The sequence below is a fragment of the Callorhinchus milii genome, unplaced genomic scaffold, assembly GCF_018977255.1.
Source record: "Callorhinchus milii isolate IMCB2004 unplaced genomic scaffold, IMCB_Cmil_1.0 Scaffold4, whole genome shotgun sequence".
Lineage (NCBI taxonomy): Eukaryota > Metazoa > Chordata > Chondrichthyes > Chimaeriformes > Callorhinchidae > Callorhinchus > Callorhinchus milii.
Genome location: NW_024704745.1, coordinates 50338979 through 50366461, shown reverse-complemented (window position 1 = coordinate 50366461; position 27483 = coordinate 50338979). Strand labels below are relative to the sequence as shown.

At 38.8% G+C, this 27483-nt stretch overlaps 1 protein-coding gene across 1 annotated transcript in view; it reads right to left on the bottom strand.

Annotated features, from left to right (window-relative positions):
* Nucleotides 1-27483, bottom strand: part of epha6 (eph receptor A6) — a 309294-nt gene that overhangs the window by 229813 nt on the left and 51998 nt on the right. The window contains exon 3 of the mRNA XM_042334275.1: nt 6465-7128. Within this exon, the coding sequence (XP_042190209.1) occupies nt 6465-7128 (664 nt within the window). The remainder of the gene's footprint in view (nt 1-6464; nt 7129-27483) is intronic.

The following is a 27483-nucleotide window of genomic DNA, read 5'->3' as shown; positions in this document are numbered from 1 at the left end:
ATGGGCAGATGAGGTTATTTCAAAAAGCAGATGAGGCTATTTCTGTCCACCTCACATTTCTTTGAGCAGTGATTCCTGCATAGCATACAGGAGCAGGAACAATGAATGATTTTATCTCCCCAGTCTAAGGCACCCTAGCTGCTTTGCTGGTCAAGATCAGCTGACTGTGATGTTTGTGTTATTTGCAACTTTCAGCTCTTTATTGCATAGTACTTATTGCTCATCATACTATTGTATACACCAGAGGAACAAATTGGATTTAGACACCTTTGGAAATGAGGAAAGGCCAAAAATTGCAGAGAAAAATTGGTATTAAAAAAGCAAAGAAATTTGCTTCACTAGTGACTAGTAAGTTGAGCAGATCAGCTCTCAGAGATTTCTAAAAGTAATAAACTGGGGTCATATGGACATATCAATATGGACGAATGAACCTCTTTGACCACGCTTTCCCTCCCAACGCCAGCTAAGATTCCCAGTCAGCAATGTTGAGTGGTTGGGTGCACCCTCCCACAATGAAAGGTGCAATATAAATGTACATTGTTGGATTGTAATGTCTATCAATCTTTTAATAATAAAACAATCACATGGGCAATCAAGAAAATTGTGAAATAATAATAATAATAATCCTTGCATTTGATATAGCGCTTTTCACATCTTCTAGACGTGGAGTCCTGTAGCTCAGTGGTTAGAGCACTCGCTTTGCAAGTGAGAGACCTGAGTTCAATTCCAGGCAGGGCGAAACCTTGGGCAAGTTTCCTTACTCCACACGCCTAATAATAATCCCTCCAAAACCAAAAACAATAATAAATTGGTCATTTTCAATCTACGACTGTTTGTGGGACATTGCTGTGCGCAATTGGCTGCCGCGTTCGCCCACAAATATACAGTCAATTCACTTTACAGTGTGTTCTGTGAACCGCTTTGGGACGTCCTCCCGACGTGAAAAGCGCTATATCAAATGCAAGGATTATTATTATTATTATTATATTATTATAGACGTCTCAAAGCGCTTCACAGAATATGCTGTAAAGTGAATTGACTGTATATTTGTGGGCGAAATGGGGCAGCCAATTGCGCACAGCAGTGTCCCAAAACAGTCGTAGTTTGAAAATGACCAATTTATTATTGTTTTGTTTTGGAGGGATTATTATTAGGCGTGTGGAGTAAGGAAACTTGCCCAAGGTTTCCCCCTGCCTGGAATTGAACCCAGGTGTCTCGCTTGCAAGCCGAGTGCTCTAACCATAAATAAAACTAAGGACTAAATTCAGTTTTAGTATTTGATTTGGACTGTAACTATTACTACATGGATTTATAACCCGAGAGCATAACTTTATGCAAAACACAAATAACAATCACCTCTGACTCTGTAACATAAATTTGCAAAGGCTGCAAAGTCACTGGATTGGTTTGAATCCAGTTTATTTAAACACCTTCCCAAATGCACATCTGTTTGTGGAGAACACTTCTTTCCACTTGAGTTGACTCAAATTGGTTTTCCTGTTTTCCCTGGAACCCAATCAGCAATGTGTTTGTACCCAATACTATTTCAATATAATGCCTGGAATTGGTTCATTTTTATATATATGAAGTACTTTGCTTTGTTTTCCATCTGAAAACTGCAGCAGTATAATATGATGCTTTCAAGCCTCAAGCTGCATATTTTTATCACTGTAGGAAAGCATCCAAAATGAACATTGTAATGCAAAAAGAAGGAGGCAATGCACACAGAAGGGAGTAGAGAGGTACGGGTTTGGATAGGGAGAGGGAATTAGAATGGGTGCAGGCTCATGTGGAGTATAGACACTGGCATGGACTATTTGGGTTGAATGGCATGTTTAGTGCTATACAGTCCATGTAATTCTATGTAATACTGGATAACAACAGATGAAAATCAAAAGATTAACTTGGCTATTTTTTCCGGGCTCTGCCTGTATATGAGCTTATAAACTGTGTCACACTCAACTAAGTTGAAGTAACTTTTACTTAAGTGAACTTTTACAGTGATCAATACCAAAGGCAAACATTTTCACGTACTGAAGCCCCATTAACTAATTAAAAATGCAATAGTTGGATGTTTAAATCATATGACAGCCTAAGGGTGGCTTTAAACATCAAGCATAATGTACAATGATTGGAATCTTATAGGTTGGTTGGATGTACTTACCTTTGTATTATCCTGGCTCCCTGGTGCACTGTACAAGTGCTTAGCTATTAAAACATCACAGTTCAAATGCACAGGAGGAAACTTCATTAAATCAAAACAAAGGGAAATACAGAACCTGGACCAAACTTTATAAACTTACAATCTGTGGTTGCACATTAAAACCATCTGGAAGAACTGTAAACAAGGTCATTGGGTAAATGTTTAATTGCTACATCTTCAAGCTAACATGCAAGATAGAACAATTAATATTCAAGTGTTTGCCCTTAAGTCCAATTATTTTTGTCCCCAGATATTCTCCCCTTAAATCCCCACATTGTTTTACAAAAATCTAGATACGGGCTAATAGATGATTGGCATTTAATACAACGCTATTGTACCTCTCAATGGTATACTCTCTCCTTGAATGTATTTCCCTGGATTTCCCTGTAACATACACAATGCCTAAGCGAGAAAGCAGGCAGACAGCTCACCTGCTTCAGAGCACATTTCCACAGATCTTGTCCTTTATTTCCTCAGACCTGCCTGTTAGGACTTGCTGAATGGCCAATATTGACAATTCAAGTATGTGAGGCAAATTGCAGACAAGATCCGCCCTGCTCTGTGCCTTTGTACCACTGAGTGCACTCTGTGCCTTTGTGTCACTATGAGGCTACATTACTGTATGAGGCAGCAAGTGAACTGGCATAACAGTCAAGAACAGTTCACAAACACCAATGTTCTAAAGTGCAACAGAAGAGTTGAGCAGCAGGTGAAAAATAAATTGCAATGTGGGACTACAACAAAAACAACAACAAACTGCATTTATATAGTGCCTTTCACATCAGGAGAATATCCCAAGACATTAGACGGTGAGGATTTGCACACAAGCTGGGGATTGGAATTAAGAGGGGTGGAGGATAAGGGTGGGAAGATGACCAAAGGCACGGTCGAGGAGGAAGGTGTTGAGTTGGGCAAAGGAGGGGGCGAGACAGAGGGACACCAGAATGGAGTTCCAGAGGGTGGGAGTAGAAAGGCTGAAGGCCAAACTGCCAATGATGGGACGGGCAGAGCAGGGGATGTGGAGGAGGCAAATGCCCTCCGAGTGTAGGGATTGAATAGGTGGGTAAAGATTAGTAGGTTGCAGAGGTAGGAAGGAGCAGCTGACTAGAGAATACGTGACATTGTGCAACTGAGAATTCAGTGTTAGCAATCCTTGCAATTAGTATTGTGGCTTTCACTTTGGGAGTATCCCTCAAAGCTCTTCATAGAATATACTGTGAAGTGGAGTGACTGTATTTAAGGGTGAATCCAACATCTTAACTTGGTCACAGCAATGTTCCACAAACAATGAATTATGAATTTTATTTGGGGATTGTTGGCCATGACAGAGGGAGAAACTCCCATTTCCTGGAGCACTCGCCTCGCAAGCGTGAGGACCTGGGTTCGAATCCCAGGCAGGATAAAACTTTGGGCAAGTTTCCTTAATCCAAACGCCTCTGTTTACTTAGCAGTAAGTAGGAACCTGGTTGTTAGTTGATTGGTATATCGCTTTTCTGGGGGTAATAATTCCTTTAAAAAAATTTAAAATAATAATAATTTGGTGTCATCCACGACTGTTTGTGGGACACTGCTGTGAGCAATTGGCTGCCATGTTTCGGCCACAAATCTACAGTCAATTTACTTTACAGCATATTCTTGAAGCACATTGAAAAGTCTCGAAGACGTGATATAGCGCTATATCAAATGCAAGGATTATTATTATTATATTATCTCTCTTCAAGTAGTGCTATGGGATCTATAATGTCAACTTGAACAGGCAGACGAGGTCTCAGTGCAATGTCTCATGTGAAGAACGACACCTCCGGCAATACAGCGGTCCAATGGAGTATCAGGAACTGTAAGGTGTAATGACTGCGTAGATTTTTTGGGCAAAAAGTAAAATAATTCAGGGATTATGCAGAATCCCTGCTAATTACAATGGTGGGGAGGGAAATCTATGCGTTCTGACAATCAGAATAGCCCTGAAAAATATTCATACAGCTTACTGGCACCTGCTCTCAGTCAGAATCTGGCTTGTTTGCCAATGGCTGACTACAATCAGAAGGAACCAGATACAAACAAGCCCAGTTGCAGTAAGTGCTGGACCACAACCCACATACATAATTACAAATGGTGTAGGGATTCAATCGAATATATAGCCACACTGTCGGGGGTGCCCATCATTAGGATATTGTTGTTATCTCACCTCTTGCCTCAGACAGTTGTTCATTATGCATAGATGCAAGGAACATTGTGCAGGAGATAGTTTGATTTACACTGGCTGCTCCACATTGCTGTGAATCCCCAGATCTTTAATAGATTTGTGATAAAAGCATTTCTAAAGAATAGACATATGTTTCAGAAAGGAGCATGAAGAACAAGTCCGGAATGATTTACACTCACTGCGTTTAGAATGTGTGGGTGTGAATCAAACACTGTTCCTGAAATCACCTCCTCCAGGCGGTGTCAGGAACGTGACTGCAGTGTGATTTGCACTGCGTGAGCACTGCAAATATCGCAGTCAAACACTGCCGGAATCAGAGCGTTCACTGGCAAATGTGCCCTGTAAGCCTGCAGGATAAAAGCTAACTTGCGACTTTTAAAAGTATAACGCAGGACCTGAAATACTGTCTCCAGTAGCTTCTATATACAATGGTTTGAACATACATAAACTGATAACTAAAAATAGCGATAGATTGTTTAGGTCTTTGCAAAAGAATATGATATTTTGTCAAAAGGCTGGTCCCCAACATTACTTGGAGGCAAGTCTCCTCATGCAGAGTGTTGTAACTTGCAATTGATTTTTTAAAAAAATGCCGTTAGAGTTGTATTCTTATGGTAAATATTTGAATTGGGGCTGTTGTATGACCTTATCAATTGCTGCTTAAAGTTGCATTGCATATACCAACCACGCAAGTACAGGCCTTAGAGAAATAACATGATTTGTTGCACTTCTAAATAAGCACAATTACACAAATGAATTTGACAAGCTTTAGTTTACTAATCTCTAGGTAGCCTATATCTGTTCATGTTGGCTGTTAAATGTTAATAATGTCCTTTATTATCAACTTAGTTCCACTGATTAAAGTATTCCCTTTAATGTTATGATCATCATTCTCCTTTAATGTTATGATCATGACCATCCCCTTATGGCAATGATAACCCTTTCTTCATTAACACGTACACAGTGTGTGGACTCTAAATCTTGGCAAAGGCCTGGCAATGCATGATGTCCACATTCCAAGGCTGGTACTGCAGTGTTTGGGCTCCAGGGCCTTGCATTAGCTGGTGCACACAAAAAGGCTTGGTACTGTAGAAGACTGTGTTGCAAGTGCTCTGTTTAAAAAAAACCTACATTGAACAAACATGTTAAGCATCCAGAATCAGCCGTGGGATACTCCATGTTACGCAATGACACCAGAAAAAAATGATTTTAAGATAAAATACAAATTGTACTCCTTATACACATATCTGTTTTACTATGTTTCGGAACAAAAGAAGAATATTGAAACTAAGAAATGAGTATCAGATAATAGATCAAACCATAAGATTGATTAGACTTGAATCCCATGAGCTAACTATGCTCAAGCAAATGCAGGTGGCCTTACCTATATAATTAACCAATGAAATTATTAATTACATAATTTAAAACATCTATATTCTTTCAAATATGGTCATTCCATGGGCTAATAGCCCAACCTACATTTTGGACCCACTGTGATGTGGTATTATATAGGGTGACCAAAAAGACGTGATATCTACCCTATTAGATAAAAACAAATCATCCTTTCTTTAAGACTTATTAGACATTGTAATGGTATCACAAATTTTTGGTCACCCTGTGTTATGTCAATATTCCAGTATCTGAAAACATTCGATGAGTCACTAGAATTCACACAGATGAAATAATCTTATTTACATTTGTTTTAAAGGAAATGAAAGGGGCTGCTACTCTTGAAATAGATTGTGTTAAAAGTATCAGGAGCTGTGATGTATTGGGAACCATGATCCATGCACTTGTTCTGTTTTGCAGTAGTTGTGCAATTCCCTTTAGGATTTACCTTGGGTTATTTTTGTATCACACAGAACAACTGGCTGTGGTAGATGTGGTTGCCTACATGATTTTTCTAGAAAAAAACCCGTGTCAACTGTATGACTAGATCTGAATATATGGCAAGCTGTCACCATGCTGTCACCCTCTTTCCTCTTGGCAAAGGTTCCTGATAATGAAGATTAACTTGTCACGTTTTAAGAATTCTTAGTGCTCGTGTTATTCGCTTACCATGGCAGGCTCCATCAAGTTCCTCATAGCCAATGCTGCAGACACATCTTCCCAAAGGAACCAGCCAGTCTCCATCTGCACCACAGTAAAGTTTTGGGGTATCTCTTTCCTCTGCGTTCGTTATACAGGAACCGCGAACTTCTACAAGGGAGGAAGAATCAACTCTGGGGATCGTGTCAGGAAACATCGCCAAGCTACGGAATGTAAATGGGCACTTTTTATAGTACACACGGACAGAGACAAGAGCAATACAGGCTCCAATATCCTGGAAAGCAAGATAAAATCCTTTTTTGGTTATTGGCCCAACTTCGCGAATCTCAGTGTTTAGTTTAAGTATACGATCTCCCAGGTCCATCTGAGTAAAACTTTCATCAGCTGCAATTGTATCAATTTTGGTGTATTGGTTTTGTCTGAATTTAATTCCATGAGACTCATCTGCTTCCATGTAATACAGATTGAATGTTTCTTTGCAGGTTCCCAGGACCCAGGGGATGCTGTTGCAATCCCTCAAAGTGAACTTCAATTCAACATAGACTTTCTGAGCTGCTTCGCGGGATATCCAGTTAGTCCGTAGCCAGTTGTTCTGATTCGGCTCCATCACATTGCAGACTTGATAGGTATGAATCGGTCTGTTGTATTCATCCATTTCTGGTATAGCATCCCACTGCAAAATAAAAGAGAAAAATTACACAAATGGAGAAACTGAGCAAACATCTAAACATATTTATAACAGTTCTGGATTCAGTTAAACTGTAGTTTCTGATGCTAATGCAAGGATTATTACTATTTGTCTTTATTTGAACCAGAATTTTAATATAATAACAGATAAGACAACTGACCAATTTGCAACCACACATTAAATATGTAACACTGTTCCTAGAAAATTGCCGTCAGTGCTCGTTCCATTATATCCTTGAGCTATAGTCTCTCATGCACTATAATAAAAATGCACTGGCAACCAGTCAACGCTGAGTAATAGCAATTCTTTTTGTTGAAATATATCTGTAGGGAGTCTCATTTTGCTGCTGTTAAGATTATTTCCCATGCAGCATGTGGTTCTGAAATGCAATTTTCAATGGCTCAACTTGCTTTCTATACTGCATAGAGTTACCATAATAAGCAGCATTCTTCAATACACAAACATGAAGGTGAGGACAACCTTACACTTTAAAAAAAGTGTCTGCTTGCCACTCCTGTTGAACAAACAGTAGTGAAGGGCAGCCAAAAATGTTCGACACGTTCCTGAAATGAATAATACAAGAAAATAAACAGCACAAGGTGTGGATTTGAAATTGAAATAAATTGACAATACCTCAGTTATCTTTTGTTCTATTGCCCTATGATGTAACTCACTGGCAGTTATTGGCCATTGGGAGCAAGAAAAATTTAACAGTAAGAGAAGATTAGACCCAATGTGGCCAGCCATACGACAAAGTTGATGCTCATGTATTACGGATGAGATCGGCAATTAAATGTGGGTTTTTGTCTTGCTTAAAATAGGACCCTCGTATTTTTTTTTAATCAAGCACATTGGATGAAGACTCCGATGTAAGCTCTTATTATTAATACAGTATTTGCAAGTGTAAAACCAATATAAATTCTCAATACTCTGGATGGATGTTTCTGCACTAAAATGTATAGTACATCCGTAGAGAAGATCAGAAAGCACGTCCAAGCTGGTACTACTTGCGCATGACATAAAGCGAAGGGAAACTGTGGAATCAGGAGATGCATCTAAGACCTTGGAAAAAGAGCTTGACAGGGCATGATCACCGGCAAATTAAATTCAATACAGACATAAGGCACTATATCAAAAGCAAGGATTATTAATTATTATTATTATTTACAAGTGGCTGCATATAGGAAATAAAACTAGAAGGGACATTGATGGAGGAGAATGCACAAAGGCGTAAGTTGAATGAGACCCACGGGTGTTGATTAGTTGACTTGTCATTCATGATGTCCACAGACCATGAGCAACAATAAACAGATAAAGGGCAACACAGTTCAGTTCATTTCAGTTTGCATCTTCAAAACTTATCTTCAAGTGGTACAGGGCTCATCAGTTTGTATTGGAGTAGAAATAGGAGTAGAATAAGGCTGTCTCCCGGCATTCGAAGGATCAGTTGTATGCAAAATGAGATAGGCTAGGCCTTTTCAGAAGTGAAACGTGATAGCTCAGAAGGGACCTTATCAAGGCATAAACGAATAATAATAATAATCCTTGCGTTTGATGTAGCGCCTTATCATGTCTTTGAGGCACCTAAAGAATATACTGTAAAGTGATTTGACTGCATATTTTGTGGGCAAAAGAAAGCTAAGTATGGTAGAGAAAGTGAATCCTTTCTTCAGATTCACCAAGGTAGCAAGACAAGGGGATACAGGTTCAGGTTTGTCAGGACAATATTACAACAGACACAAAAATGTATTAATAGGAATGGGATCCAAGATAGTGGTGTGTTGGAGTTGGGAAGGAAATGGATCCCTGAATCAGCACCAAACAACAACAATGAATTGCAAGAAATGCAAGACTTACACCCAAATTTCCAAACTCTTCCTCTTTCCAAATCAACCACAGAATGTTCATCATGATAAATGTATAGAAGAAAACATGGACTATGCACATATTCATAACACAAAACATCCAGTATTTCAAGTGTTAAACCCTGCACGACAACTGTCAAGAGACACCAATCCCTGCTAGAGTATCTGTGTCCAACTCACACCTTCACTTCATATCCGTACAGACCAGCCTGAAACATTCCCTTTGGCTATTTGGAATGCTGCACTAACCTTCCTCCTGGACTCCTTGGTCTCCATCCCGACTCCATGCACTCCCCTCCCACACACTGCCATTGCCTCTACACACTCCTCGCTCCCCAAGGCCTTTGCTAACTCGCAGACCTAGCTCCCATTCCCACCAGCCTTGCCTTGCAACCGCCCCTGCAGTAACCTCGCTCCTGGCCCTGTTGGTCTCTATCCTGCTCGCAGGTACTCTTCTACCACTCACTGCCACCATGTTGAACTGGAGTCTCCACACATGGGTCCCACCATGGCCCGAACTCCTGTGCCAGTCTCGCTCATTCACCAGTCTCACTCCTCCGAGACCTTTGGCCTCATTCACCCGCAAATTATAGTCAAAAGTGCCATTGAACCACTACCCCTGCACCGTCATGTATGTCCTACAGCCTATCTGGGAGCATCTGTATTGCTTTCTGTTTGGTGTCAGATGGCGCAGATTTTTGGTGAGAAATAGAGGGGCATTTGGTAGTGGAGATATGAAGGGATTTGGTGAAAGGGCAGGCCATTGACACTAAAAGATCTACCAAGATCCAATAAACTGATGGAACAGGCGTGATGGGCTGAATGGCCTTCCCTTGTATTGTATTCATTGTATTTCCAGCATATATTTTGATATATATATTTGTAAAGCAGGCATGACCAGGACACCAAAGGTTAGTATAAAAGCTTTTAATATAAAACATCCCTTAAACAAGTTGGCAGTGATTGATGTGAAGTGGAGAATGATGTGAAGTGGAGACTGATAGACTTGTGTGCTACTTGCTCTAGTCTAACTCAATAACTACAACTAAAAATATAATAACTATAACTAAATATAATAACTATAACTAAAAATGACACCTACCTCTGACTCCACCTTGTCCTGCTTTCCTACATTCCAAAAGACCTTCACCTAAAATATTCCAAAGGGCCATCACCTAAAATTTCTAGAGAGTCCAAAAAAGAATCCCTATTTTCTTTCTACACATGCACACATTTAATGCGGTGGGGATTTATTTAAATAGCCTCTTAGCAGTGTGCTTTAATGTTCATTGGGTGTCTTAAGTATATTCTGGTCGAAAGCTGGACAATTTAAAAGAGATCCGGAATGACAGCTGCAAACTTGCTCTACTGAGAAACCAAAAATTGTATCTATATCAATAAGCCATCTGCTGATATGATTCTTGATAATGCCCTGCATATTTATCTCTCATACTTTCTTTCTAAAATAAACTTCAGTCTCTCCACTGATATATGTACTAGGATTGTGCAGAAAGCATCCGCTTTCACTTCATTCAATCTGTCAACCTTTCGGACTATTCATTCAGTCCGTTCATAAAAATAGAAGGCCATATAATTTTAACTGATGCATATGTTAATATTAGAAAATATATTACCAGCATAAATATTTATTATGTTATATATTTGACAGTTTAAGAATGTTATTTTACAGTCACCCCAACATAAAAATTATGAATGGGTTTGAGAGAGTAAATAGGAGATCATTTTCATTCACAGACAAAAGACCATCAATTGAGGATCATGATAAATAAAAAGTGATTTTATTCCACAGAGATTACGAAATGTTTAATCCCAAATGACCAAAGAAGCAGAGTCAGTAATAGTATTCAAAACTGGAGTATAATATTTAACTTGTTCATAAAATAATATTAAAGAGAAAGAATAGGGAAATAGGATTTGAACAGATAGTTGCAGTGGGCAATCTAGTGTAAACGGAATCCTGTTCGGTAGTGGTTAGAACACTTGACTGACAAGCGAAAGGACCCAGCTCAATTCCCGGGCGCGGTGAAACCTTAGGCTAGTTTCTTTACCTAACAGTAAGTAGGAACCCGGTTGTTAGGTGATTGACAGATCGCCTTCCGGGGATCATAATCCCTTCAAAAACATTTTTTTTAAATAATAATAATTTGTCACTCAGTCCACGACTGTTTGTGGGACACTGCTGTGCACAACTGGCTGCTGGGTTTCGCCCACAAAATATACTTTACAATATATTCTGTGAAGTGATTTGAGACATCTCGATAAGGCACTAAATCAAATGCTAGAATTTTTATTATTATTTTTATTAAAGTACAAATACACTCTCTATCTAATTGATGGCCTCAGATCAGAGGCCCCATACTCTCACAGTCTCAGGCTTAGCATCATTGTCTTAATATTTAAGATTGTACAGAATTTGGGATTTTTTTTAAAAAATCACTCACAATTTACAGACTGGTGTTTTCCAGTTTACAAGAGCGGTTCGAATGAAGAAGGTCTTTTGACCCATCTGATCTCATCCTTTGACAACAAAGACAAGAGAAAAAGAAATGCGTATGTTATCCAACATAGTGGAATAAATTAAAGATGTGTCTGGCCCACCACTGTTAAGCGCTCCGAGATGCTATCCTGCGTGAAAGGTGCTATATAAGTGCAAGTTGTTATTGTTGCTTTTGGTTCTTTGTTGGATCTGGATTTCTAGGGAATAACGAATAACTTCTATAAAGCAGCAAAGTCATTGCCCCACCCGCACACACACACACACACACATAATTCACTCAAGTTACTCAGATAGAATGAAACACTTCCAGATTCCCAGCACAGTCATGCATAGTATCCTTAATCTAATACTGATACATATACATGTAATGGAACTCAAAATGTGTTATGATATAGAAAGCTTCCACTGCACACAGTATCCCCTATTAACCTCCAATATCCTTTATTAACCTCCATTTCCTGACAATTTTGTTCTACTTGGGCTTCTGATTTTCAGATAATTCACCATCTCCGGTGCCAGCTGTGACACTAACTCTGGTGACCCACATTTATTATTCTTCATTGTCAACTACCCATCATTCAAATGTGAAATCAGGAGGCAAGATAATAGAGTATAAACACAACATGCATAATAATGCTATTTAATGCTAGATTAATTAGTGTATAGGATTCCTTGTCGGGTATATAGCCGTGCAGAGCATTTGTTAGTGCTACGGCTATCAGGAATTAGTGCCTCACTCTATCTATACTTTATTCTAGCTATGATTTATAACACAAAAGACAGTATTTTAGTTTACTGCAAGAAAAAGTTCCACTGGAAATTGTAATCAAAAGGAGACAAATCATCTAGTTTCTGCAGCCACTCTATCCAAAGGAGGGGGCATTTCTGCAGTTCCTGGAAAGCTGAAACAAAAACAGAAGTTGCTGGGAATACCAGCAGATCAGGCAACATCTACGGAGAAAGGAAAGCGAGTCAATGTTTCATCAGAACTGGGGTATGTTGGGAGGGAGAGACTTTTAAGGACTAACAGAAAGGGGGGGGCAGAGCAAGGAAGATAAAGGAGAAAATGGGGTGGAGGACAGGGATGATGGGTTAAAGAAGTGTTAATAATGCAAAACAAAGGGGGGAAATTGCAACAAAACAAGCAGCCCAGAGAGAGAAAAGGTGTGTCTTGGACCCAGATGAAGAGGTAATGGTCACAGAAGAGAAGGAGAGGAAGGTGAGCTGTTATGGTCTGAAATTATTGAAATCAACATTGAAGCCAGAGGGCTGTAAGGGCCCTAGTAGATAAATGAGGTGCTGTTCCTCAAGCTTGCAATGTGGTTCATTGGAATAGTGTAGGAGACCATGGATGGAGAGGTCAGAGTGCGAGTTGGAGGGAGAGTTGAAGTGGCAAGAAACCGAAAGCTCAGGGTCGTAGTTGCGGACAGAACAGAGGTGTTCAGCAAATTGGTCACCCAATCTGTGTTTTGACTCCCCAATGTAGAGGAGACTACATTATGAACAGCGAATGCAATAAACTACATTGGTGGTAGTACACGTAAATCGCTGTCTCACTTGAAAACTGTGTTTGGGGCCCTGGACAGTGGTATGGGAGGAGGTGAAAGGGCAGGTACTGCATCTCCTGCACTGGTATGGGAAGGTGCCGGGGGGAGGAGAGCAACTGTTGGTGGTGATGGAGGAATGAACCAGGGAGTCATGGAGGGAATGGTCCTTTCGGAATGCTGAGAGGAGAGGGAAAGATATGTTTGGTGGTTGGATCACACTGGAGGTGCCGGAAGTGGCGGAGAATTATTTGTTGGATGTTGAGGCTGGTGGGGTGGAAGGTGAGGACAAGGGGGATCCTATCATGGTTCTGGGGAAAAGGGGAAGGGGTGAGGGCAGAGTTGTGGGAAGTAGGGTGAACACGGTCAAGGGCTCTGCCTACCACAGTGGATGGGAATCCTTGGTTGAGGAAAAAAGGGGGCATTTCTTATGGCTATTGTCTGAAGAATAATTGTCTTAAGGATTTGGATTGTACAGAATTTTGGTCTTAATTTGGACAAAGGTTAAAAAGAGCTGCAAACATAAATATGTCTCAACTGGGGAAAGTGGAGTTAGAACCAGGAAAGATGGCGGAAGCCAGGGCGCAGGATGTAAGAAACTACTCAATGCTGAAATGGGAATAATATATATGGAGAAGAAGACAAATGGATTGAAGAGCTTTCTTCATCCTAACTTCCCTGGTTATCAAATCGGTTTAAACCTATACTAATCAGGTATCAACCGTTCTATCAGATTCAAGGATTATTATAATCATCTGACATTGAAGACAATGCACTAATTTTGACCAATTGAGGCAGGTTACCTTGGGAAATATTTAATTATCTGCCTCAAAAAGGAGTCTTGTTTTCATGTGCTACTTTGTCAAAGGAAAAGGAAATCGAGTTTTGGGTCAAACGAGTGCTATTCTGTCTGATACATTCTCATATGCTGAATGGAAGGTATCGCTGGCCTAGTATAACTGGTCTACAAAGGCAAGGCGTTGTCTAAAAGGCAGTACAGCATGAAGAGGATACATCAATATTTTAAAAGTAATCAGTCAGGAGAAAGATTGATTCCAATGAAAGATGGATGCAATTTCAAATACATTCATTATAGAGACAAAGTGATTTGGAAATAGAAGCGAAAAATTGTGGTTCCCCATCAAATGGTTCCCCATTAAACATCTCCATTTTATTTTAATATATAGAGCACTATAATTGAATGTGACTGTTCTATAGCTTGAAATTCAAACTCTATGATTTATACTTTCTCTTCACAACTCATTTTAGTTAATGGGATTTTATTTGATTTTTCAAATTGATCATTGCATGCACAATCAACAGTGGTTGCATATATATTACAGATCTTTTTAAATTCAAATTAATTTAGACTGTAATTTTAATCCCATTACTATTGGGGAAAAAAAACTCACAGAAAGAATTAATTTGTTTCCACCTTTAATTCACATTGGGATTAGACCCTGAAAATGTGCAGCTATTTAACTCTGGATCAAAGCTTGTGATAGGTCAAGTAAAAGCTTAAAAAGCAAACTGTTTTCCATGTGTGTAAACAGTTTCCAGATGGAAAGAGAACGAAAGGCTGTATGATTTGTACACTGGTCTTAACCTCAATATATATTTTCATGCAGTAATAAAAAAAACATTTATCCATTTTAGATTTCCTAAAATCTTTATTCTTCAGTAAAAATTAATACATAATTAAATGCTTTTGAATAATCCAAAGCTTTGCTACATTTTGTCATTATTTCTTATAAAAGTATGACCCTGATTAACAATTTACCATGTGTAAACTCTTGTTAACCCAAAGCTTTATTCCCTGAATTCATATTTTTTGATGAAGGCAAGTTTTTTTAAAAAAAATTGATCTTTCATAGTGGCATCAGTAAAATGTGACCCACTGGTTTTATCTGGAAGGATCTATAAAAATAATAATCCTTGCATTTGATATAACAGGGGGAAACCTTGGACAAGTTTCCTTACTCCACACACCTAATAATAATCCCTTCAAAAAAACAAAAAAAGCAATAATAAATTGGTCATTTTCAATCCACGAATGTTTGTGCACAATTGGCTGCCGCATTTCGCCCACAAATATACAAATATAATGTTTCACTTTACAGCATATTCTGTGAAGCGCTTTGAGACGTCTAGAAGATATGAAAAGCACTATATCAAATGCAAGGATTATTATTATTATTATTATAGCACCTTATCACGTTGTTGAGACATCTCAAAGCACTTCAGAATATACTGTGAAGTGTAGTGATTGTATTTTGTGGGCACAAGACGGCATCCAATTTGCTCACAGCAGTGTCACACAAACATTCGTGAGTGACCAAATTATTATTACTGTTTTTTTTTGAAGGGATTATTACGCCCCAAAGCGATCTGTTAATCGACTGACAACCAGGTACCTACTTACTGCATGTGGAGGTGTGCAAGGAAGCTTGCGTAAGGTTTTGCCCTTATTAATATTATTAATATTATTATTCTAGATCTCAGCATTATTGCATTTGATGTATCAGCCTTGCTCAGTAGGTAGTACTCTTTGAGTCGAGAAGGTTGTGAGTTCAAGCCCAATGCAGGACTTTAAGATAATAGGCAAGGCTGTCAGCAGTGTCAACCTTTGGATGAGACATTGCATCCAGATTCTATCTTCCTGTTCAGGTGGACGTTAAAGATGTATGGCACTGTTCCCATGGCACTGGCCAGCAATCCTTCAGCTGAAAATTGACCATTCCCTTCATGGCTATTTGGGAGATATTGCTGTGCGTAAATTGACTGTGTGTTCACCTATGAAGTGTTTTGAGATGATCTCTTAACTTGAAAGAAGCTGTATCAAATGCAAACATTATAATTATTATGTATCCTTCACTCTACACTCTTCTCAATTGCTTTTTCTGTGCTGGAATCAAAGGACATTTATGCCGCCAATCATGTAAAAGCACCATTATGAGAGACAGTACATGAGAAAAGAGAGTTAAAAGATTTCTTATTACAGATAAAAAGTCATAAGTTTGAAAAATAGTTTTCATTGGAAATTTAACAAGAATTAATATATTTTTCACCTCAATTTAGCAGCCCTACTATAGGAACCTTGCAGAAGCTTTACTTAAAGATCATGTGGAGTCCTGTAGCTCAGTGGTTAGAGCACTCGCTTTGCAAGTGAGAGACCTGAGTTCAATTCCAGGCAGGGCGAAACCTTGGGCAAGTTTCCTTACTCCACACGCCTAATAATAATCCCTCCAAAACAAAAACAATAATAAATTGGTCATTTTCAATCTACGACTGTTTGTGGGACATTGCTGTGCGCAATTGGCTGCCGCGTTCGCCCACAAATATACAGTCAATTCACTTTACAGTCTATTCTGTGAAGCGCTTTGGGACGTCCTCCCGACGTGAAAAGCGCTATATCAAATGCAAGGATTATTATTATTATTATTATGTATAAAATTTTAACGTGTATAAATGGGCTATCCTCCACTGGGTGCAAAGGTTGTGTAAAGAATATTTGTCATTCTTTTCAATACAGCGGCAAATTGACTGTTCATTATGGTGATCTCTAGGGGGGAGCAATAATGTATGAATACTTTTCTGTTGCCCATCATGTGTTGGCAACGATAAAATAGTTTAATTTGCACCATCTACAATACAGTAATTCCTGAAATGGTACTTGAACAATCCAACATAACTGACATGAGAATACTCTAAAGTTTAGAAAATAAATGTGCCTATTTATGATTATTTATTATTTGCACAGATAATGACAGATATGAGAAAGTAAATGAAACATTCACAGATGTACTCCATCACTGGTCAGTGCTACTCACCTGACCAGGGTCAATAACATGTCCCCCACACACTCTAACAAGTCGCATAAAGAAAAATCCCAAATCCAGTGGAAATGATTTTTGCACTCAGTATTGCACACAGAAATACATCTGGCAGATCAGCGTCTCAGAGAGAAGGAACATCAAAGGGTGGCTGTAAATTGGTGCTGTACCGATAAGCACTCTTGACACAAATTCTGTCCGACAGGACTATTCTGAACAGTGAGCCAGGTACTGTAGTATGATTGGAATCAGTCTGATATGAGGCTGCTTTCAAAACATCCTTGAGCGCAGTAACAAATCTGACTGTTTATTGTTGCTTTACTATTCCTTGAGATTTGCTGGATTCACCTGCCAGAAGAATTTTAGTAACACTCATTTTTTATGGTTTGAACCCTGGTTGTTACCATTATAAGGCACTCGTTGGTTTTGCTTACATCCCAATCTTTGCTGGTTATGCTGCTTGCAGATATGGAGTAGAAAATCCTTCCCGAACCCTGTGCTCACCGATTTAAACAGCAACAATTTCCATTTATTTGGGGCATTTCACGTAAAAAGAGCTTTGCAGAAACGGCGTGGTGCCTTGAGCCGGGTAGGAGATAGACGGAGTGGGCAGAGGGTCCCTGAAGGTAATCAAAGGGATGGCCTTTTTGCTGAGTTTTGAAAGCAGAGAGAATTACATTGGAAAATGAACCAAAATGTTACTGGAGAATTATCTTCTTTGTTGCAAGGCAAATTTAATTTTTAAAACTGAATCTTACTCTCTAATACTGGAGGTAATGGTTAAAATAATGATTTCATTATAATTTTATTTTAATTAAATAAAACCTTTTGAATTTGTTTTCCACCCTCTCCTAGTCACTTGGAATTGTTAACTTGAGTTGTCATAAGGTGGCAGCGGCCCTCCAATACCTTGTCAAAGTGACCATCCTTCATGTGTGAGCCTAGACATTGAACGTCATTACAACATTCAATCATGAAGGCATTACAACTAAGTCTGATCCTGTCCTTACCTAACATCCACACACATGCAGTTTCTTGCAGGGGGCACTGAACAGCAGAACTATGAGCAGTAACCTTTGCTGATATTTTTTCTTTTTTCAGCCCACATAGATTGGGGCTATTTGTTGTTACCTGTACCGTCACTCCATTAAAGAGCAAGTCACACAATTTAACTCCAGCAGTATTAAAAAAAACTCAGGTTACCCAGCTCTGTGGGTGTAAATCACACACTGTTCCTGAAACTACTTCCTCCAGGAAGTTAAATATTCCAGCATTAGCATTGATTGGGTGAACTTGTCCAAAGGTAATGTGGACTGATTCCAGCCAAATAAGATAACGTAGGCACAGTCTACAAAGGGTTAATGGGGCAGTGGTTGGTTGTGGAGGTTCTACCTTCCCAGCCATGACTACCATTTTGATTGTGGGTGAGCTGCAGTGTGCAGTTGTATGTTCCCACCTGCTTGCTGGCTGACCCAGTTTCCTAGGCAGAATGGGGATACAACACTCAAGTGCTTGCAACTATTGGTGACCCTGAGATTCGGTGTGGGTGGAGGGGGTGAGGGATTAATGAGGGAAGGACTGATAGAACTAAAATCATTAAGCAAAAAAATTTAAGAGAAATGTGGATGAATGAGGCTAACATTTTAAAAATCTCAATTCTTATAATTCTTATTCTTTAAAATATAGAGCTCCTTTAAATTAATTTTAGTAACCTTTCATATTGTCAGGTGATAAACATAGTACACATACCTTGTTGAGGTTTTGCTCACTATACCTAATATTTTTAAAATATAACCTATTGACTAACAACCCGGCACTGCAGTTATAGGAAGTCAAATATAACACCAGAACCCTTCACTGTGAATAATCTCTCAGTGGAAAAACATGAACTATATTTTATTCTTCTGTGTGTGGATCTTATACTTGTGACAGCAGCCTGTGAATTCTCTCTCTAGAGAGCGAGAGAGAGACCCACTTTAGCACAATAAGCTCCACAGATCTTGCTAAGCTTTGTTACCTATTTCACCACATGAAAATAACAAGCATTTTTATATGGTTTGAGCCACTGATTGTTACCATTATAAGGGATTGCTTGGTTTTGCTCACATCCCAATCTTTACTGGTTGTGCTGCTTACAAATATGTAGTAGAATATCTTTCCTTCCTGTGCTCATCGAATTAAACAGTAACACTTTGCATTTGGAGGATGATTGCTGCTTTCAAACACAATTCTGTGCATCAACATGTAGATTACGCCAAACTACGGCACTACCTCACACCTCACGCTGTTGGAACTCTGGTCCACGCCTTTATCACCTCAAGGCCGGACTATGGGAACTCTCTCCTCGCCGGCTTTCCCGGCACCTCCCTCCACAAGCTGCAGGTCATTCAGAACTCTGCAGCTCAGGTACTGTCCCGCACCAGGCTTCGGGACCACATCACTCCCACCCTCGCTCGCCTCCACTGGCTTCCCATCCCCCAGAGGATCGAATTCAAGATCCTCATCCTCACCTAACTGTCCAGCGCCTTGGGATGTCCTCCTGATGTGAAAGGCGCACAATAAATGGAATCTTGTTGTTGTTGTTGTAGATTATTCAAAATTCAATCATTTGCTGGTTATTTTTAATTCCACACATTCTCAACTCCAGACAACCATCCTGAGTGGAGACTAAAACAAGTGTTCCAGAATAGGGAAATGATTTATGCCACGTGATATGTGCAACTAACTGTTAAGAAGATTATCTCAAATTGTCACATGTGCTTATCAGGCTATATTAATGGTCTCGCTAACAAGTCCACTGAATGCATTGTAGTTTTTCTTGTTTCTGTTACTATTACTTCTGAGGTTTTCCCCTCACTTTGCTTTCTGAAATGTGCAAGAAAAAGGACAGAAATTTCTCTCACAGAAGATCCTGAAAGAGTTAATGTAATGCAGTATTTCTGTCTGACTTCAATTCTCCTCACACAGATGTCAGTGGCAGTGCTTCAGTGAGTTTCTGTTCAGACCGCCTGTCACACTTGGCTATGCTGGTAAAACACCTTGTGTGGTCTTATGTGACTGCACAGGAAGTATTTCCATTAATAGAAAAGGTTTTGATGTAAACTTATCAGCTCAGAATCTGTTTTTTTTGTAAATGCAACAAAAGCAAATATTTGAATAATCACATTTGACCTCTCCATTGCGTCTGATATGCGTCACTGAGGTATGCATAAAAAAATGCACTTAGAGAGAATCGCTAACAGTGGACTATGAGCGAGACCATTAATAAAGCCTGATAAGTGCCGTGCAACAATTCAAGATTAGCTTCTTAACAGTTGCACCTGTCACATGGCAAAAATCATTGTCCTGAGTGACTGGCTTCTTGTTAACTTGTTAATTTTGCTAATTTTCTCTGATGATTACAAAGAGAGCAAACTAGGGGCAGTAACCAAAGATCAGCCATTTTGATGTGATACAATAGTTCAGCCCAGGGTAGTGTAACTGGCGGCGTACAGGCCGCATCCGGCCCGGGAGATGATTTCATCCGGCTTACGAACCCAGTCACAGTGTGTGTCCGAAATCCAGACTTGGTCTGACCCAGTGGGAAAAACAGCGACGTAAGACACCAGTCAACAACAGAATCTGTCAATCACTTTTAAACCGGTAACAAGAGGGAAACGGATACAGACACAGAGAAACTCAGAGACAGAGAGAGGGAAAGAGAGATACAGAAACCGGTACAGGCAGAAAAAGAGAGAGAGAGATACAGAAACAAACAGACATGTATAGAGACCTACACAGACAGAAAGAGAGACCAATACAGTCCCTCTTTCTGACAAAGACTGAAACACACACAGACGCACACATAGATATATATATGGAGAGAGAGAGAGACAGAAAAATAGCTCGTCGCTGGCTGTATTATTGGTTTAAAATTTGTATGCCTCTGTTATGAACTTTTACATTGCCTATTTAAAGTTTGCATTGTATCTCAAATATACTGAAATGAAGTAATACACTTACACAATTTAAACATAGGATTTCTATATGATTCTTAGAGGTTATGTTTCTGGAAGGAAAACACAAAAATATTGCTTATACGGCCCGTGGACACTTCTCAAATCCAGGATCTGGCTCTCAGCAACCAAAAGGTTGGACCAACCTGGTTTGGGTGATAAAATGTTACATTTTATAAATGTTAAATACAGGGTGACCAAAGAGTTGAGATATAGCTATCACGACGTTTTAGCCATCCTATTATCTAAAAAAAATCATTTCTTTAAGACTTGTAATGGCATCATGACTTTTTGGTCACCCTGTACAATTGAAGGTTGTCAGAGAATGATGCTGATCTCTGTGACAGGAAAACTAATTCAATTTTTTTGAATGGGGAAGGGTTGGGAAGAGAGAAAACAAATCATCCTTTTCACTGATACTACAGCCACTGTAAGATACTTGTTTGCGTCAAGTCCTTACCCACATATAGTTCATGAAGGTCGTCTCTCGCTGAGGATTGTAAAGGTCAAAAACAGTTGTCTCTTTTCCTGCAGCAATAATGGACAGGAGATTTCCCTGCTGAATGCCTGTAAGCCCAGCGTGGAGATCTGCTTTGTGAAGGCTGCAGAATACTGGGGCTGGTGCAATTAAGATGCTGCTCTGAAGAGGTGATTGAGACAGGACTGTCAAGACATAAAGTGAATCCCTAGAGTTGCCTCGAACTGGCAATGTTCTATGCCTACAGGGTTCTTGGCAATACCACGGATGACATTATAAGAAGGCATCATACTCCATGTCAACTCTGACTTACAAATAATCCAGAATTAGAACCACTGTTAATAAGAGCAAATCTGTCCACAGCAAAACATTTTGCAGTTCACAGGCACATTAACACTAATAATGCCATCAATGTCAACCCAACATATGTCATAGGTAGTGGTGCCCTAGATCCAGGGACTATGAATGGGGGTGAAGAATTGACAGGAAAAAAAATGCAACGCAGTATTTACTTTAATTTTTAGGAAATTCCTTTTTGACAGACTGTAAGATTACTACTACTGATCTTTGAGAATTAAACTAAATTTATCATTCTGCGACAATGTTAATTTTTAATGATTACCTTTTAACTCTTTAACTATACATTTCCTTTGTAGTTTTTTAAATGTTGCATGTTCCTCAACAATAAGTGCATTTATAGAGTCTTGTAGCTCAGTGGTTAGAGCACTCGCTTTGCAAGCGAGAGACCTGGATTCGATTCCCGGCAGGGCAAAACCTTGGGAAAGTTTCCTTACTCCACACACCTCATTATAATCCCTCAAAAAAAACAATAATAAATTGGTCATTTCAATCCACGACACTGTGGGACATTGCTGTGCGCAATTGGCTGCCGCATTTTGCCCACAAATATACAGTCAATTCACTTTACAGTCTATTCTGTGAAGCGCTTTGAGATGTCTAGAAGACCTGAAAAGCGCTATATCAAATGCAAGGATTATTATTATTTACAATAGTATCTTTTTTGCCCATAAAATATAGTCAATTTGCTTCACAGTATGTTCTGTGAACTGTGTTCTGTGAAATCTTATTGCCTAAGATTTATAATATACAGAATTTCAAGATTGCCTGAAAATAATAATCATTTATTTGTTTTAGGGCTTTATGAATAAACTAAGAAGTAATAAAACAGTTTTTTCTATTTTTCGTATAAGTATGATTATTGCAATTCATTCTAAGATTCAGATCCTATGCGATTTTTTCAGGGAAAATTAAAGTATAATCAGATTTATTTGGAATACGGTAAAGTAGGCATGTACTTGGTCAAAATAAACCATTGCAGTCCCAGGATTTAGAAAATACAATAAATATTTTAGAAATCAAAGGTATAGTATTATATATTGCTCGTCAGGCTCCACTGTCACCCAGCGGAATGATTTCAAGATCCTCCCCTATAAATCCTTTCTCACCCTAGCACTCCTTAGCTGTCTGATCTTTTTCTACCAAACTCTTCTCTCGCCCCGTCCAATTAGCTAGCTCAGGCTTCAGATGCAAAGCCTTCAGATTCTACGCTGCTGACTCTGGAACATCCTCGCTCTCCCTCTGCATTTCACCCCCTTTCTATCTTTAATATACCCTCAGCTTTCCCCTACTGGGCATCAGATCATGTCTTTATAAAGCACTCTGAGACATTATCCTATGTGAATGGCGTTATATAAAATCAAAGTGTTGTTGTAGTATTTGGCTTGTTCAGACCTTTAGCACTCAGGTTCCACAATATGATTTGTGAACACAATTGTAACTAAATTTAAGAAGCGTATAGAATGAAGTGAATTTATTCAATCATTTTTAAGATTTTTTTAATAAAAAAACATGGGTCAGTCTAGCCCAGACTGATAGGACAAAACCCTTCTTTGGCAGATTGAGTTTCATCCCGATAGCCAAAGGCCCATTGGAAAAAGCTAGCCCCTAATTTGGTAATAAAATTGTTTGTTCACTTCATGGCTGTTATGGACATTGCTTTGTGCCAATTAACTGGCAACTTCACCTAAAAATACACAGTCACAGGATATTACAGTGAATATTGTGAAGCACTTTGAGATGTCTTGAAGTGATAAGGTACAGAATCAAAATGCAAGGATTATTATTCGCCCTTAGACAGGTCACAGTGGGTATTTTAAGAAATAGTCACACTCTCCAGTAGAGGGAGCTTTCCTGAGGTTAGGGCGAAGACAGATTGCTGGGACTGAGTAAGTAGAGCGAGCTTTATTCTGCAGCTGACATTGATATAGCTGACCAGCAAACCTTAATGCTGAATGTATTCCATTCTCTAGCACTAATATCCTGATTGATGAAAAATGAGTACAACAAATTTATATTGTGTTGATGTTGACCTAACCTGAGTTTAGTAGCACTCTTGCCTCTGTCAGAAGTTGTGAGTTGAAGACCTACATCAGGACATTGAGCTCACAGTCTAGGCTGACACTCCAATGCAATATTGGGGGGGTTATATTATCAGAAGTATACAGAACATGCCTTGCGCAAAATGTATCTTACATCATGAGCCATCCAACGCAAGATGCTAATAACAGGTATTTGCCATTCAAGCTTTTTTTCAACATCATTATTGAGCTTTCATTTCATTCTGCTAAATAATTGAATTTGTATGTGCCTTTCTTCCAGGAACTGTGATAGAAAATGTAACAAATAATGTTTATTTTAAAATTGGAATATTACAGGATCCTGTGTAAACTATGCATTCTCCTGTCTCCGCAAAAACATGACCGTCAGTTATGTCCCCTCGACTCTAGTCAACGTATTTTTTACACAACTTTTAGCCTTCCATTCCCCAAGTGTCTTGCCTATTCACTTAATGGTAAATCTCCCCCAACACTCATTAGGTTCAGAATCTCTTCAGTTTGGAGGAAAATTACACGTTAGTAATAGTCAGATTTACTGCAGTAGCCAAGGGGAAATCTATCCCTTGGAAATGTTTCCATTTGTGATCTTAGTGATTACCAAGTTGTGTGTTTTGTATGTCTTGGGTTATTTGGTTCATTTTTTTTAAATGGAAAAAACACCCAAATTATCACAGTTCATAGTGCAGGGTTGAAAAGAGTAGGGGCAAAATAAATTCAAGAAATAAAGTGAAGAAGTGGATAGATTAGTTCAGTTTGGATAATTTAGTGCTGTTTGATGGTAGGTTGATTCAGTTTGTCGCATTCTCAACTCTGGGTCAGAAAATTGTAGGTTCAAGTCCTAGGCGGAGACATTGTGCCAACACTACAGTACTGTACTGAGGAGGACTGACTGCCTCGTTGAAGATGCGGTCCTTTGAATGAGACTTTAAAGCAAAATCTCACTTGTCTGTTAAGGTAAACTTTTGGTTGCCGCCTTCACCTACAATTACAGACACTACAGTTAATAATAATAATAATCCTTGCATTTGATGTAGCACTTTTCACGTCGGGAGGACGTCCCAAAGCGCTTCACAGAACACACTGTAAAATGAATTGACTGTATATTTGTGGGCGAACGCGGCAGCCAATTGCGCACAGCAATGTCCCACAAACAGTCGTAGATTGAAAGTGACCAATTTATTATTGTTTTTGGTTTTGGAGGGATTATTATTAGGCGTGTGGAGTAAGGAAACTTGCCCAAGGTTTCGCCCTGCCTGGAATTGAACTCAGGTCCATCACTTGCAAAGCGAGTACTCTAACCACTGAGCTACAGGACTCCGTAACAGTCACCATGAAGCGTTTTGTGACCTTTTGACATTATAAGATGCTATGTCTAATGCATGCATGCATGTACACAGATATACCACGCACACATACATTCAACAACTTGATGACATAAAATTGTACATTATGTAATTTCTTGGTAAAACAGGATTTTATTTTAGCCAAAATTAGCAAACATTTTTGCTTTGCACAGCATTAGTCAAAGTATTAACGCAATATTCTGGCATTAGAAAAATAGGTGTACTCTTTAGAGTACTCTATCGTTTTCATTTTTTCCCAATATTTTGAGTTTCAACAAATATCCAGTCCCATGTGATACAATTCACTTGTACATAACTAACTCCATACAGTCTTATTCAATAGGGATTTTTCACAAATCCATAGCAGAATATATTAATTTAAAAGAGGCTAGAATAGACTGCATTTTATAGCTCAGACCATAATCCTGTTATCTGTTATCACTGCGTATATCTTGTATTAAACTATTCAGCATCATTGACTATGTTTTATTATGCTGTATATAGAATTACAAGATGATTCAAGTTCAACTTGTTCAGAATGTCTATTCTCAATCTGCTCAGAAACAACACAATACCGTAGTACTCATAGGATTTGGGAAGCAATTTAAAGTGGACTGAAATTCTTTTGCATTTTACAATTACAAGAACTCAAGAGAGGTTCGGATAAAGAAGGCCCTTTGGCTCATTTGATCTCTCCCTTTCGAGATATTAACTCCACCATCTTCTCTTTACAACATTAAGCTGTGTGTTTTTTTTAAAAGACGTTGTGACATTAAATACCAAGAAGAAATTATCAGGAAGAGTAATTATTACCATATACTTGACCTTTAAAACCTTGAACCTTGTTATATTACAGGATTAATTCAAATAATATTTGGCCCAGCCAAACAAATGAAGGCATCCATGTAATTCGATTGCCGGTGGGAACTTCTGTTTAAAGATATATATAGTTTGCTATGTACTACCTTATAAGGAGAACAGTGGGATGAAAACATGCTTGTCAGGAAAAACAGCAATGTAAATAATGTCTCGTACAAATAGTAAGGTGAGATTCACTTGCAGTGAACCAAATGTATCCCAACACATGAAAAATACCCTCTGACCAAAGGGGTCAGAATCTTAAAATGTAGATAATGAAAATATATTATAGGTTCCAGAATACAATCAGAAGAATGAGAATCTCCAGCAACCTAGTGATATTGTGCTATAATATTACAGGCAGTGTTATTTCTTACTGTTGGCATAAATTTCCTGTTATACCAAATTCAGAATTCAAAGCGTTCTGCTAAACCTTTTATGCGAAGGGTGGTTTCCATTAAGTTCCTTAAAAAAGAACACTCTTACATGGAAATCTAAAAATTTAAGCTGCATTTTCACTTGAGTAGCAAATTCAATTAGAAAGATTTGCATTCAAAACAAATTCACTACTTCAAGCAACAGACAATTTATATTTGTACACCAAGATAATTGAATGTGCAGCAGGCGTGTGGACCGTCATTTCATGCATACACATTGTTAACTATTAAACAACTGATCTTATGCTTAAAAATTACAGACATTATTCTGTCACAGTTAATTTGGTGTTACTACAGAGCACATACTAACAGACAATTTTATTGGGATGTATTGGGAGGTAATCCATTGGGAGGGAACTTAAATTAAGTTCACAGCAAGATGAAAAACATACATCAGGTATGACGCAAGAGAAACTTACATGCAATAGGTATTGGGCAGGGAACTTAAATGGCAAATTCTTTGTAAATGTGAAATATTGAACAAGATTCCATTGTCGTGGAGTTCTGCAGCTTAGTGGTTAGAGAACTTGCCTCAAGCGAGAGGACCTGAGTTCGATTCCTGAGCAGGATGAAATATTAGGCAAGTCTCCTTGCTCCTCACATCTCTGTTTACCTAGTAGTAAGTAGGAACCCGGTTGTTAGGCAATTGGCAGATCACTTTTCCAGGGGGAGTAATCTTTTCAAAAAAGTAAATAAAATAATAATAATTTGGTCAGTTAATCCATGATGGCTAGTGGGACACTACTGTGCGCAATTGATTGCTGTGTTTTGCCCGCAAAACATGCAGTCAATTCACTTTAAAGTATATTCCATGAAGAGTTTTGAGACATCTATAAGACTTAATATGGAGCTTTATCAAATGCAATGATTATTACTTTATTATTATTGTAAACTTCAGTAGATTAGAAAACATTATCAGACCAGTGACAGGTGTTTCTCTAGTTATGGAATAGAAATATACTTGGGCAGAGATACTGAGTGGGGTGCCTCAAAGATTTGTGCTGGCATCTCTTTTCCACATGAACCACCTTGAGATCAGATACCCACAAGTA